Source organism: Artemia sp. Qi Xiang Cuo, chromosome 21 (assembly GCF_049724085.1).
Source record: "Artemia sp. Qi Xiang Cuo chromosome 21, ASM4972408v1, whole genome shotgun sequence".
Classification (NCBI taxonomy): Eukaryota; Metazoa; Arthropoda; class Branchiopoda; order Anostraca; family Artemiidae; genus Artemia; species Artemia sp. Qi Xiang Cuo.
Window position 1 is genome coordinate 23,066,792 of NC_142814.1, and position 13,691 is coordinate 23,080,482.

Sequence of the window (13,691 nt, forward strand, 5' to 3'; positions counted from 1 at the left end):
ATAATGTTGAGGGGAGTATTAAACTAAGTCAGAACACGCTATGTGTATGTGGATTGTCAAAAGGGCGTAGCTAAGGAATACGAGATGATCAAAAAGGCAATATTTGCATGTTTCCACTACTATTACAACTACCGTCACTGCAACAACTACTTCTATTGCAACTACTTTGTAACGCTAAGAGCATTGAGATGGAAAGTTCAAGAAGTATATGAACATACAGGTTATCAAAAGGACATACCAGCAATGTAATAGCAATGGCTAATTTTATTCAGTTTAAACTTTGGACTTGATGAGAGGGATATTCAACTGATCAAAAGGCAATACGTTAATACTGCTGCTGCTGCTAATACAACCACTCTTACTATTAATACTACTAATAGTAATACCGGTACTACTACTGTGACTACTATTACAACTGTGCCTAATGGTATAAAGGTAAAATTTTCAAGGAATTTTGAAGGGGGAAGGAGAATTGAATGACAACATGTCGTCTGTGTCCAGTTGTCAAAAGTGCTTAACAGTAATTTCTGAGGAACATTTTGGTATTTTAAGTTGAAACTAATAAGGCTTGTTGGGGGGGGGGAGGATGTTGAACTAACCGAAAGAAAATAGTTGCATCATAATGCAATTGATTCTGTTCATTGTGCTGCTTCTGCTACTATTATTAGTACTTCCACAATTAATACTGCCACAAAAGATAAAGCTACTACTATCATTTCTACTGCTGTAACTACTACTACTACTGCTACCAAAACTAAGGTTATTAAGGTGAACAATTTTGGGAAATATTGACACTTATTGGAATAAATCAAAACACACTATGACTAAACAGGTTGTCAAGGAGACGTAACAGAAATGCTTCAGAAACGCTTGATGGTATTAAATTGAAACTTTCAACGTGTGTTGAAAGGGAGTTCGAAGAAACCAAACGTGCTATGCGCTTAGTGCTACTACTGCTACTACGACTATTAATGCTATGCAAGCTAAGAGTATTGAGGTGAAGTTTTCAAAGAATATTTAGGCAGATGTTGAACTAAATCAAAACGAAACATGAGCATGTAGATTTTCACAAAGGTGATAAAGCAAGATCTCAAGAACGGCTTACATTATTAAGTTAGTTGGACTTTAAAGGTAAGTTATGGTGGATTTTGAACTAGCCAAAAGGCAATTTGTGTATACTATTAATACTACTACTAGACTTACTCTAACTAGTGACGCTTCAGGCATTAAGGTGAAACTTTTAGGGACGTTTAGGGGGAGTTCCAATTAAACGAAAAAATTTATATGTATGCAGGTTTTCAAAAGGACATATAAGCAATATCATAGGCAGTGTTACTCTTTAATAGCTAGAAACATAGTGGAAACGTTTAAAGGAGCTAATTCGACTGGAAATCAAAAGTTCTAGAGATTGGAGGGCAAGCAGCCTTTTCCCAAGCCCATTCATTTTCCAACCACATCCAGTAAAAAATTTGAGACAACCATTTTGTTCAGCATATTAGAACGGTCCAGTAACCATGTCTCTAGGGATGTTGGGTGTGTCAACCCCCCCGCAATTATGTGTTTGGCCCATTATGCTTTAAAACCAAATATTTGTTTAAATAAAAATCAAAAGGTACTGTGTGTATGGTTACCATTAAGACAACTTAGCAATATATCGAGAACGACTGGGGGTATTAAAGTTAAACTTTCAGGACTACTACTATTACTTCTTCCGCTCGTACAATTTAAATAAATCAAACGATTATTGAGTATATCCAGGTTGTCAAATAACATTGATAGATTTTTTCGGGTGTGATATTAAGATTTATTTTTCAGGTCAACTTGAGCATGTATAAAATTAATTTAAACAATACTATTTGTGTCAGGATTAAAAATTGCTGAAAAAGTTTCTCAAAGAAAAGTAAAGAGCTCCATTAAACGAAAAATGAACAGAAGTAAAAATGCCAACCCTCATGCCTTCTCAAGACCATAACATAACATGCACTTTACTGAAAACAAAATATATTTTAAATGTTTTTTTTTTGACTTCAATAAATAAAAATTATTAAAACTTAAAAAAGTGAATATCAGTATATTTATATTAAACTGATAATCCACGGTCTTTTTTTTCAGTAAAGTGCAAATTATGTTCTGGTCTTGATAAGGTATGGGGGTTGTTATATTCATGTTAATTTTTCTCCGTTTTGAGTTTCACTCGGTTATTTGTTGTAATTTCTGTTCGTTCAGAGTTTTATGTATTTATTGATGGTGTTTTGTGGTGGTTTCACGCTTGGAAGAATATTTGATTTTATTCTGCTCGTTTTTGGTTAAATAGAGCTCTTTACTTTTCTTTGGAAGACTTTTTATGTGGAACAAGTGTTTAAATCATTTACATTTAAAGGATAATAGTGCTCAGGGTTAGAGCCAATTGAAGGAAAATTTGCTTTCAAACAATCATCAGCCATTTTTTATTGGATGTGTCCATACCAGCATGTCTTTTAGCTAAATCTTTAACTTAAAAATTTCACCAAGAATTTTTTTTCAAAAAGAAGAAAACAATTCGTAAAGAAGGGAAAACGAGGATATAACAGTAAAAATAGAAGAAAACTGTGAAATGATTCGGTCGTGACCTCTAGTTTTCACTAGTTTTATATAAGCATTTAAGTGGTAGAGCTTATCATGTCAGTAATTTTCTTTTGTAATTTCAGCGTGAACGTCATCTCTTGGCTGAACGTTGTTTGCTATGTGGTGTCAATTCAGTTACCACTTTCATCCAAAGGAATGCTACTAGATTATTACAAAGTTTTAAGCAACAAAACTCCTCAAACTAGTAACTTCGACGAATACAGGACATTTGTAAGACACGGAGGACTTCCAAAAGAGTTTGCAGGACTATCTAGAGGGCCATTGAAGAAAAATTTGTTGGGAGGAGACGAGACTATAAATGTTCCTTTTTTGAAAAGGATTCACCTTAAAAGAGCAGGTAAAATTCTAACAGATAATTTTCTCCTGATTAACGAACCGTATGTTTTCATAATACTTAGGAGACATTTCCTGGGCCTCTAGCTCATGAAAAAACAGGCAATAGCGAGAAATAAATGCGCTAGAATATCCCAAACAACATTAATGGTAAATTTATTTGAAAGATTAACTTAAAAAAAAGGTACTCTTATGGAAGCAAGGAACGATGATGAACTTAAAACGACAAAAATTATTGCTCCGCAGTTTATGCATTACATATCTACAATGTTGGTTCAAATAAACAGACTCGTGATATGTTCCTAAATAGGTTCAAGTCTAAAAAAACTAACGCTTTAGTGAAAACACGAATATATATATATATATATATATATATATATATATATATATATATATATATATATATATATATATATATATATATATATATATATATATATATATATATATATATATATATATATATATATATATATATAGGTTTTACTTCACACTCCTCTTGAATTTTCCGTAAAAGAATCTGGAATTTCGTCAAAAAGAACTCAAGGGGTAAATTATCTTCTGTATCTTTAAGAAGTTGAAGAAAAAGGATAACACTGTTTATGATATACTGTCCTATATGAAGTATACATAGATTTTAGAAAACTGAAGGACATTAAACGGATTTTAAATGTATAGTTAATATACTTTGGAAAAGTTGGTGCCATTACTATTGCAATTTTTCTGCTGCATTACAGGAAAAAATTTCAGATATTTTCTGCTTCCATAAGAAAGAATTCTTTTCTTATTTTGCTTCGTGGAATACAATATTTTAGAAGAGATTAAATGATTTGGCAAAAAAGTGGCTTAAACAAGAACAGAAGTGAGCAAAAAAAAAAGTCAAGATTGGACAGTTGTAAGATACAACCAAAGACCTTTATTTGCTATTTGGGAAGTAAGGTAAAAGCATTTTAAAAAAGGGTTCGGTGTCTTTTTTTGAAATCTCTGCATTTTTTCTTACTTTTAAGATTTTGGAACTTTTTGTTGCTATGGGCTTTGGTCTCCTCTTTACTAGGTTTCTAACGGGGCTAAGAGGAGTAGCACTAAAAAGGAGTAATTATATACTTCTGGTTGTTAATTTTTGACCATTGTGATAAGTATGGTATCCTTTCCATGCTTCCCAGCATTTCTAGTCCAGAAATTGCACTAAAAAAAGTACCAATTTTTGTGCTATATGGTACTGTATGACGAGAATTTCACGAAAAATTTATAAAAACCACGTATATTTAAAGATTAGCTTTTTAATGAAGCATTAAAAAGCATTCTATGATGATCCAGTGCCCTAATAGTGGCGAAAAAAAGAAGAAAAAAGCGGTAGCCCTTTCAATTTCCAATCGAATGAGCCCTTTTTCAGTTTCTACGATAACGCTTTCTATAAACACCTTATATGCCCCCAGGAAATAAATTACAACCCTTGCCCTGAGAGCTGTGAAGGGATTGTCATCCTCAAAGACATAGTTTACAGAACTTTCAACTAAGTTAAACAAAATGTCTATCTCGAAATTTTGATTGGATGTGTTTTGGGAAATGCTGGGCGTGAGAGGGGCGTTAGTTGCTCTCAAATCACTTTCAACTATTAAAAAAGGCACTAGGCCTTTCAATTTCCAATCGAATGAGCCCTTTTGAAATTTCTACGACAACGCTTTCAATAAAAACCTTAAATGCCCCCAGGGCATAACTTATAACTCTTGCCCTGAGGTCTGGGGGGAGTTGTCTCCCATAAAGGCCTAATTTCCAGAACCTTCAGCTACGTTGAACAAATTTGCTATCTCAAAATTTTGATTGGATGTGTTTGGGGAAATGGTGGGCGTTAGAGGGGAGTTAGTTGCCCTCCAATCACTTCCGACTACTAAAAAGGGCACTAACCCTTCCAATTTCCAATCGAAGGAGCCTTTTTTAAATTTATAAGACAACAATTTCTATAAAAACCTTATATGCCCCCAAGGCATAGCTTACAACCTTTGCCCTGAGGGCTGTGGGAGGAGCGTCATCCTCAAAAACATAATTTCCGGACTTTTTAACTATGTCGAACAAAATGGCTATCTCAAAATTTTGATTGGATTTGTTTGGGGAAATGGTGGATGTGAGAGGGGTGTTAGTTATCCTCCAATCACTTTCGACTATTACAAAAGGCACAATCAATTCTAATTTCCAATCAAATGACCGCTTTTTGAAGTTTCTACAACATCACTATCTATAAAAACCTTATATGCCCCCAGGGCATAACTTACAACCCTTTTCCCGAGGGCTCTGAAGGGGTTTTCCCTCAAAGACCTAATTTCTAAAACTACGTTGAACAAAATGGGTATTTAAAAATTTTGATTGGATGTGTTTGTAGAAAAGGTGGGCGCGAGGGGGAGGGGTTTGTTGCCCTCCAATCACTTTAGACTTTAGAAAGGGCACTAGCTCTTTGAATTTCCAATCGAATGAGCCCTTTTTGAGGTTTTCTACGACGAAGCTTTATATAAGAACCTTTTATGCCCCCAGGACATAACTTACAACCCTTGCCCTGAGGGCTGTGGCAGAGTTTCCTCCTCAAAAACATAATTTATATCTGGAAATCAACTACGCTGAACAAAATGGCTATCTCAAAATTTTGATTGGATGTGTTTGGGGAATTGGTGGGCATGGAAGGGGTTTTAGTTGCCTTTCAATCACTTTCGACTATTAAAAAGGTCACTTTTTGACCTTTTGAAATTGTATAATTCAAGACTTATTTTTTTAATGTTATACGGAATATGTTGCCCCATAGAAACATGGATTTTTTTATACCATTCGGAACAAAATTGAAAAAAGTGGCTGGGTTTCCTTAAGAAAAAAGTAGCGCAAGTTGTGACTGAATGAGCTCTTTTCACCATCTAAGGCCATCCGTTCTATATGATAAAACAGCCCAAAAAAATGCTCAGATTTAATACCATGTTTTGCTAAGCCTACGATGACGGATTGCCAAGGATTATTTGCTCTGTATTGACGCGAAGTAACTATGACAAAATTGTTGAGACTAAATTGCCAATCTTTTACTCTGTAGATTAAAAGAAGCTAATGGCCGTCCATTAAATGAAGCCAGCCAGGGCTATTAAGAAAATAACATTTCTGATATTAGTCTGGCTTAAAATGACTTTATGAAAAATTATAAAACTCACGTCAAGCATTTTGATCACCCAAAAGATAAAGATAAATATACAAAGCGTTTGGTTTTGACATATTTCCCTAGAAAAAGACAGGAATTATAAGCTAATAATGCTCGAACTTTCAGCCCTCTATGCCAGGAAAAGCGCATGGAGCAGGTTGCACTGTGGTTACACTTGAACAACGTCTTGGGGAAAGCTCCTACAAATTCATAGGCCATTTTAGTTTAGCAATTAATATTTTGCTTTAAATATAAGTTTGCTGTAAACCAGGGCTCTTGGCAAAAATATTTTGAGGATAGGAGTTATTTCAGGGGACCGGAGGTAGAAATTATAAAAAATAAACTTGAAGAGTGAACTTGAAGAGAGAATTAAGCAACGGATGATACCTTATAGCCTCTCATTTCGAAAAAAGAAATAATTTTCTCGGTTCTTTTAAGTTTTTTTTTAGCTGTGGTAAGTTGCAATTAAACGGTATACTAGCAGTAAATACCAAGGAATGATGTTGTTCGGCTGGGCTATAATACCTCAATGGTCAAAATTTGTGTTCCCCTTCCTAAGTGTCTACTTAGTTTATCTTGAAATTAGAGTTTTGAACTAAGCAGGTACAGGTTCCTCCAATCTGCAGTTTCGTGGTCCAAGGTTTTACACCCCAGCTTCTGTTTTAAGCAGGATCAAACTCCCTACCTATCCACACCTTACCGTCACACAACTCTCCTTTGTAAAATTGTTTTCAGGTGTTTCTGTTCTTTTATATAGTGGTGTTTTTTTTTAGTTTTTTCTACTTTGATGGGAAATGAAATTTGTTAATCATTCATTCATTTACTGATTAAAAAGCTACTCACTCATAAAACAACCCGCCTGTACATCTCTATGCCCCAGATAGCCCTTCTCCCTCACAAGTTCAATGTTAAACTTGTCAAAACTTGTATTTATTTATCAAAGATGGTTAAAATTGATCAAAGCTTGTATTTATTCACTAGTTTATATTCATTGGATTTTATTTATTAACTTGCAAAGTGCTTTGAAACTTAGCTTAAATAGGTTTTTATGGGAAAAGCCTTAAATAGGCTCGTTTGAGCCCAATTTTCTAACGAACAAATAGCTGTTTATTTTCAATTTATTCACATTGTGAATTAGGGTGGAATTTTTTTTATTTTTCTAAATGAGTTTTTTCTATGTTTTTTTTTCATATATGGAATCGAGTTTTGAGCTTATCAAAAAATATCTTTTGACCCTTTTTGGGCCTAATATTGGGGAACTCATGCCCCCAATTAAATTTTTTCTCATATTATGTTCCTCTCGGACCAGTAATTTATGGGTGCTGATAACGGACAACAAGGTTTATGGTCCATTTCCACACCCATTATCACAGTCCCCTCCAAATATGATGTGCAGTATCCATAGACCAGACTTAACTTAAGATTTCAAAATAAAATTTAGTCTTCTTTGGGCAAACCAATATGTAGAATAAAAAATACTTTATAGCTCTTATTCCCTTTTCGTAAATATTATTTTTGAATCTCACTTGCTTTTTCAAAACGCTCCCTGAACGTTTCAACTCAATTCATTTGGTCATTTCTAAGATTTTGCAAACGGACTATTTTGATAGCCCATGTATATTATAGCCCGAGCATATCTTATCTTTTGGTTTACCTCACTGCTTTGCCCGTAAATATATTCATTGTTCAACGGGAATTGATAGTGCTAACACTTTTAAGCGAGTTGGAACCACATAGGCTATTTTTCGACCAACATCTCCTTCCTCTAAACCAAAAATATGGAATCAGCTTGCCTTCTTTCTAGCCCCCCCTCCCTAAAAAATGGCAACTCCTACATTTGAGGTAGAACCCTAGCCATCGTTCATAAGATATTTCACATGCATAGATATGCCATTTTGAAAACCTGTATACATGGTTTCTTTCGATTTCTCCCTATCCCTCCCCCCAGTTCAAAATTCAAGGTCAACTTAATCCTCCAAAATCTCCTGAAAATTTCAACTTGATCACCCAAAACGCTACTAAAATAAAAAATATACGTTAATTTGATAACCTGGGTACAAATGGTCTCTTTCGCTCTTCATCGTCACTTTACCGGGAATTGATTCTAGTTCAACAGGGTTGCATACTGTTAAACATTTTAAATATAGTGGAGACCATACCTTAGAAAAGTCTTTCCTCTCTGTCCCCTACCACCCTCTTTCCCAGGCTATAATTCAGCATCCATTTACTTCCCTACCCTTGCTCAGTCCTCTTTGAAAGTTTCAGAAGAATGCACCAAGCCATTCACGCGAAATTTGTGAAACGCGATTCTGATAACCTGGCAACACGTTATGTTTTTCCATAAATCTCGCTACTTAACTGTGCGTAGATTAGAAGTCTCACAACAGCTTATAGTGTAACGATGTTTTAGTGAATCAGAGACCAAAATTGTTTAGTATCTTCCTTCTACCGCCCCCTACAGGATTTGAGGTTGACTTCTCCAAACCCCCCAGTCCCCCAACAATACCCAGCAGTTCTAGCTTCATCTCCCAAATCTTCTCCGAGATTTCGCAGTATGCTGTTGTAAAGACCCAAATACATATCCATTACGAGGTTTAATTTCCAATGGAAGCAATTTAGGCATAGCAGCCAATAAGCATCCGAGAGAAACTACTGAATTGGGATTTTGATTAAGCATTATCATTCTATCACATAAGATGATTCCTCTCTAGTCATTCTCTTAGAATTTAGAATTTCCAACACCTGGGCGTTTCCAACTCCCCAATTTGTTTTTTTTTATCCCCCAGACCAAGTCAAAGACATTACAGATAATTTAGAAACTCATCCGCAGGTAGAGTCATTTCATTTAATCAGGTAAAACGTTTTTTTTTTCAGAGTGTATCTTTGAGAAGTCCTTGAAATATTGAACTATCAAGGATTCCTACAAGCTCCCAGCTAATTGCCCAATCAAGACCAAGGCCGCCTTTTCTACTCGAGCCTATTTTTGAACAATGGGTAATTTATATTAATTAAGGGTTATTGCCCCTTGACTGTGGGACCTTGTCAGCCCCGGAGGCCCACTTATTAGACCTAACGATGTTTCTGAACAAAATGACTTTCCTAATTTTTTTCCAATGTCTTAGAAGTTACAAGAGGGGAGGAGCAACAGAGAATAACACGAAAGGAGGTCTGGTTGCCCCTGAATCACTTTTGGTCCTTGAAAGAGACCTAGAAATTTTAGTTCCAAATTTAATGAGCCCGCTAAGAAGCTATTATAGTCACTTTTCATAGGAATTGGCAGGCGAATAAATTTTTTTGTTCCTATGGTGACCTTTTTCAGGCCCTGTTTTGAGGGAGGGGGCAACATTTGTATTCAATTTTTTCCTTTTCAGTTTAGGTTTCCTTAGGCTGAGGACTCAAGGATATAAGGTTTAAGCTGCCACTGCTAGTACAACTAAAAACTCACTGCAGAACCAAGCGACACAGCTGTGCATGCTCTTCTTTCACCCTAATCTACCCAAAGCTTCACACTTTCCCTCCTGCAATAAAATGTCAGTTTCCTTTAAATCCCCCCTCCCACTCATTGACGACCTGCTTTTCATTTTGCCAATGATTGATGGCCGAAAAGAACAATCTTTGGCAATCTGTCATCCTTCAACCGAAAAATATATCCAAGGCATCTCAACCTATCTTCCATTGTAGCGCTAGAAAGCGGGATGGATCTACATTTTCCATACAGCTTGTTGTTTGACATAGGGTCAGTTAAGGGGATACCTAAAACCGTCCGTAGACAATTCCTCTAGAAAACATTTAACAAACCATCATCTGCGTTTTGAATCGCCCACGTTTCAGAACTATACTGGACCGCTGTAATTACTGTAGCGTCCGCTATTCTAATTTCAATTCGCAAAGTTATCTTCCTATTCTTCCAAACTTTTTAAACTATTAAATCATACCCTGAGTCATGGTTATTCTAATTTTTACATCTTCGCTGCATACACCATTTCAGACACAATGTCAATAATTAACCTCTGAGTGAAAATTTCGTCGATGCACCGTTCTTCCAAGGAACTTTTTATCAAAGTTTTCCTAAAGTCACTGTTTACCTCCCCTTTCTCAAAAATCATATTCATAATCTTCAGTAACTGTGTTGTAGAGCAACACTACTGCTTTCGTAACTTTTTCTTCTTTCCTCGTTATCAGTGGTCTGTAGCTCCAAAGTGGTAAGAGATGCAAACTCGAAATTTCTCCTCGGTATAGGATCGTGAATTGGGGCAGGAAGCTCCAGTGAACTTATAATTTCCAGTGAATTTACAGAAAAAAAATATCATGTTGTACATAATGACAAACCAAAACTATCCGACCCGAGAAAGTTAGCTTTTTCAGAACAATTTTATATCATACTCCTGCACAACATTAAGTTTTTATCTCTGAACCGGTGAACCAAATTCCGTAACTCTTCTAGATTTCTTGGAAATGATCATAGCGATCTCTAATTACAGATCGAAGTGAGCAGTATGTTGTATTATTTTCACCAGACCACTTCTTATGGAAGTAGTTGTCAGAGAAATTAGGAAGGGCTTATTTTCTTGCCGTTTAAGACTCAAAAGGGATTTGAGAGCAGCCATCCCCTCCAATGTATAGACTCTATGCCCTGATCAAAATTTTGAGATGGCCATTTTCTTCAAAGCCTTCCAAAGATCCAATAGCTAAGCCTCCTGTGATTACATGATTCTCCTCCACAGTACCTGGGGAAAGGGTTGTAAATTTGGCAATTTTCCCAATGTTTACATTTAGAATTCGTTATCAGGAAAGAGGGGAATATTCATTCGTGGGGTTTCCTTAAAAGCTAAGGGTATTAGGGTCAAACGACAGTGAATAAAGAGGGTGATGATGAGCAAAATCAAAAGACGGTATGTGCTTCCACGTTATCAACAAGGCGTAGTTGTATCATCTTAAGAACGAATATGGGTATTAAGATGAAAGTTTCGGATAATGCTGAAGGGATGTTCAATTAGACCAAAAGATACCAAAATGTAAACACAGGAAACACTTTTCAAAGTTTTCTCGTTTGTGACGTTAATAAGTCTAAACTTACCGGGGCATTCAGGAATGAGCATCAAAACGTATTGGACTCCTATTGTACATTCACACTAGTCTCAGTTATTATAGTGATTTTGTTTTTTCTTTTTTTTCATGATAAATAAAACAGCATGTCCGAAACAATTTTTTTTCACTAAGGCGCTAGTGAAAATTAAAGCTGTAAAAAGTAAAAGCTTCAGTAAAAAGTTAAGGCTTTCTGATCTTTAAAAGGCATAGGGGAGGTTACGTGTTTGTGTTAATCTCTGTTGGTTTTAGTTTGATTTGTTTATCTATTACTGTGATTCCTGTGCGTTTTGTGTTTCAAGTATTTATTGATAGTGAGTTATGTCAGTTTAACCCTTGAATTATTATTTGGCACAATGTTTTATTATTTGAAATTTTGTCAAAGCAAAATGTCAAAGCCTCGAAACAAAACTTATTAGAGGTCAAATAACTTTGAATACTAACTGATAGAAATTCATATTATCTCTTTGAAAACTTACGCAGGAATTATGTATTTCTCATAAATTTTTGGGAAATAATACCGATAATATTGGATTTGAAGCAAAAGTTACGATTTTTCTGGATTTTCTTACAGATTATGATTTTGATGTCTATTATATTTTTGGTGTTTAAAGCCCTGAAAATAAGCAAGAAGACATGCACATTTCTATATTGTAAGTTAGCTGATGGCTACATAAAAATAATTTCTGAAGTTCCCAGCGCGCATCGATTTCTATGACCTCTTAGAGGGGAATTTTTTTTTAGACAAGGTCGAATTTTTTCCAAACGTGGATAGACAGACATTGACCCTCTAACAACTGAAGTTTACATTGGTTTTTCAGAAATAAAATATTTCAGTGACTTTTTCTATTTTGAAGTTTTGACTCTGCAATTTACCTGCATTTTGTCGTAATAAGATTCAAGGATAAACTTTTTAGAAATCAAATGACTTTGAATGCTGATAGAAATTTTTATTTTCTATTCATACAACCTAAACAAATTTTGAAGTCTTTTCAAAAATTTAGGGAAATAATGCAGGATATCCTGATTTTGAAACAGAAGTTCCCATTTTTCTCTAAGAATTTTGGATTCTGATGTTTATTGCATTTAGAATTTCAATGTCATGCAGAGAAAGCAAAAATGCATGAACTCATCTATATCTGAAAATGTGCCGTACACTAGGAAATCAATGCTTACTTAATGAACCGGTTCATATGCAAAATGCTGGGTTAATCTAGGTTCACTTAGAGTGGCGCACCACTCTAAGTGAACCTACATTAACCCAGCTTTTTGAATATCTCTCTCACTTATTTTCTGAGGGGGGGGGGGTCCCAGAAAATAGGTGCCCCCTTCACCATGTCACTTTCTACAGGTCTAGGCGTGTACCCCGACCCCCCATCCATGGAAACCCCATCACCTGGAAAACACACTTTGTGTGTTTGTGTGTTTGTGTTTGTGTGCTTGTGTGTGTTTGTTTGTGTTTTAGTGTTTTGTCGTGGATTACCTTGTCACTGTTACATTCTGAAAATGTTTCAAAGTTAATTTTGGATTTTTTTTTTCGTTGAAATGTAAGAGTTGGAATATATCAGTAGTGTTCTGTCATGGTTTATCTTGTCACTGTTAAACTCTCTTGATGTTTCAAAGTTCATTTTGGATTTTTTTTTTTTTTTTTATTGAAATATAAGAGTTGGAATCTTTTAGTAGTGTTTTGTCGTGGTTTACATTGTCAATGTTACATTCTCTTAATGTTTCAAAGTTCATTTTGGATTTTTTTTATTATTGAAATGTAAGAGTTTGAATATTTCAGTAGTGTTTTGTTGTGGTTTACCTTGTCACTGTTACATTCTGAAGATGTTTCAAAGTTCATTTTTGACTTTTTTTCGTTGAATTTTCCGAGTTGGAATATTTCAGTAGTGTTTTGTCATGGTTTAACATGTCACTGTTACATTCTGAAGATGTTTCAAAATTCATTTTGGATTTTTTTTCGGTGAAATGCAAGAGTTGGAATATTTCAGTAGTGTTTTGTCATTGTTTACCATGTCACTGCTACATTCTGAAGATGTTTCAAAATTCATTTTGGATTTTTTTCGTTGAAATGCAAGAGTTGGAGTATTTCAATAGCTTTTTGTCGTGGTTTACTTTGTGTCTGTTTCATTCTTAAGATGTTTCAAAGTTTATTTTGGATGTTTTTCATTGAAATGTAAGAGTTGGAATATTTCAGTAGTGTTCTGTCATGGTTTACCTTGTCACTGTTAGACTCTCTTGATGTTTCAAAGTTCATTTTGAATTTTCTTCATTGAAATATATGAGTTGGAATATTTCAGTAGTGTTTTGTCGTGGTTTACCTTGTCACTGTTACATTCTGAAGATGTTTCAAAGTTCATTTTGGACTTTTTTTCGTTGAAACGTAAGAGTTGGAATATTTCAGTAGTGTTTTGTCATTGTTTACCATGTCACTGCTACATTCTGAAGATGTTTCAAAATTCATTTTGGATTTTTT

The 13,691-nt window shown here is 35.0% G+C and overlaps 1 protein-coding gene across 1 annotated transcript in view; it reads left to right on the plus strand.

Moving 5' to 3' along the window:
- The window catches only part of LOC148939354 (uncharacterized), an 88,907-nt gene that overhangs the window by 36,312 nt on the left and 38,904 nt on the right, over positions 1-13,691 (plus strand). The window contains exon 2 of the mRNA XM_089106855.1: positions 2,688-2,962. Within this exon, the coding sequence (XP_088962981.1) occupies positions 2,688-2,962 (275 nt within the window). The remainder of the gene's footprint in view (positions 1-2,687; positions 2,963-13,691) is intronic.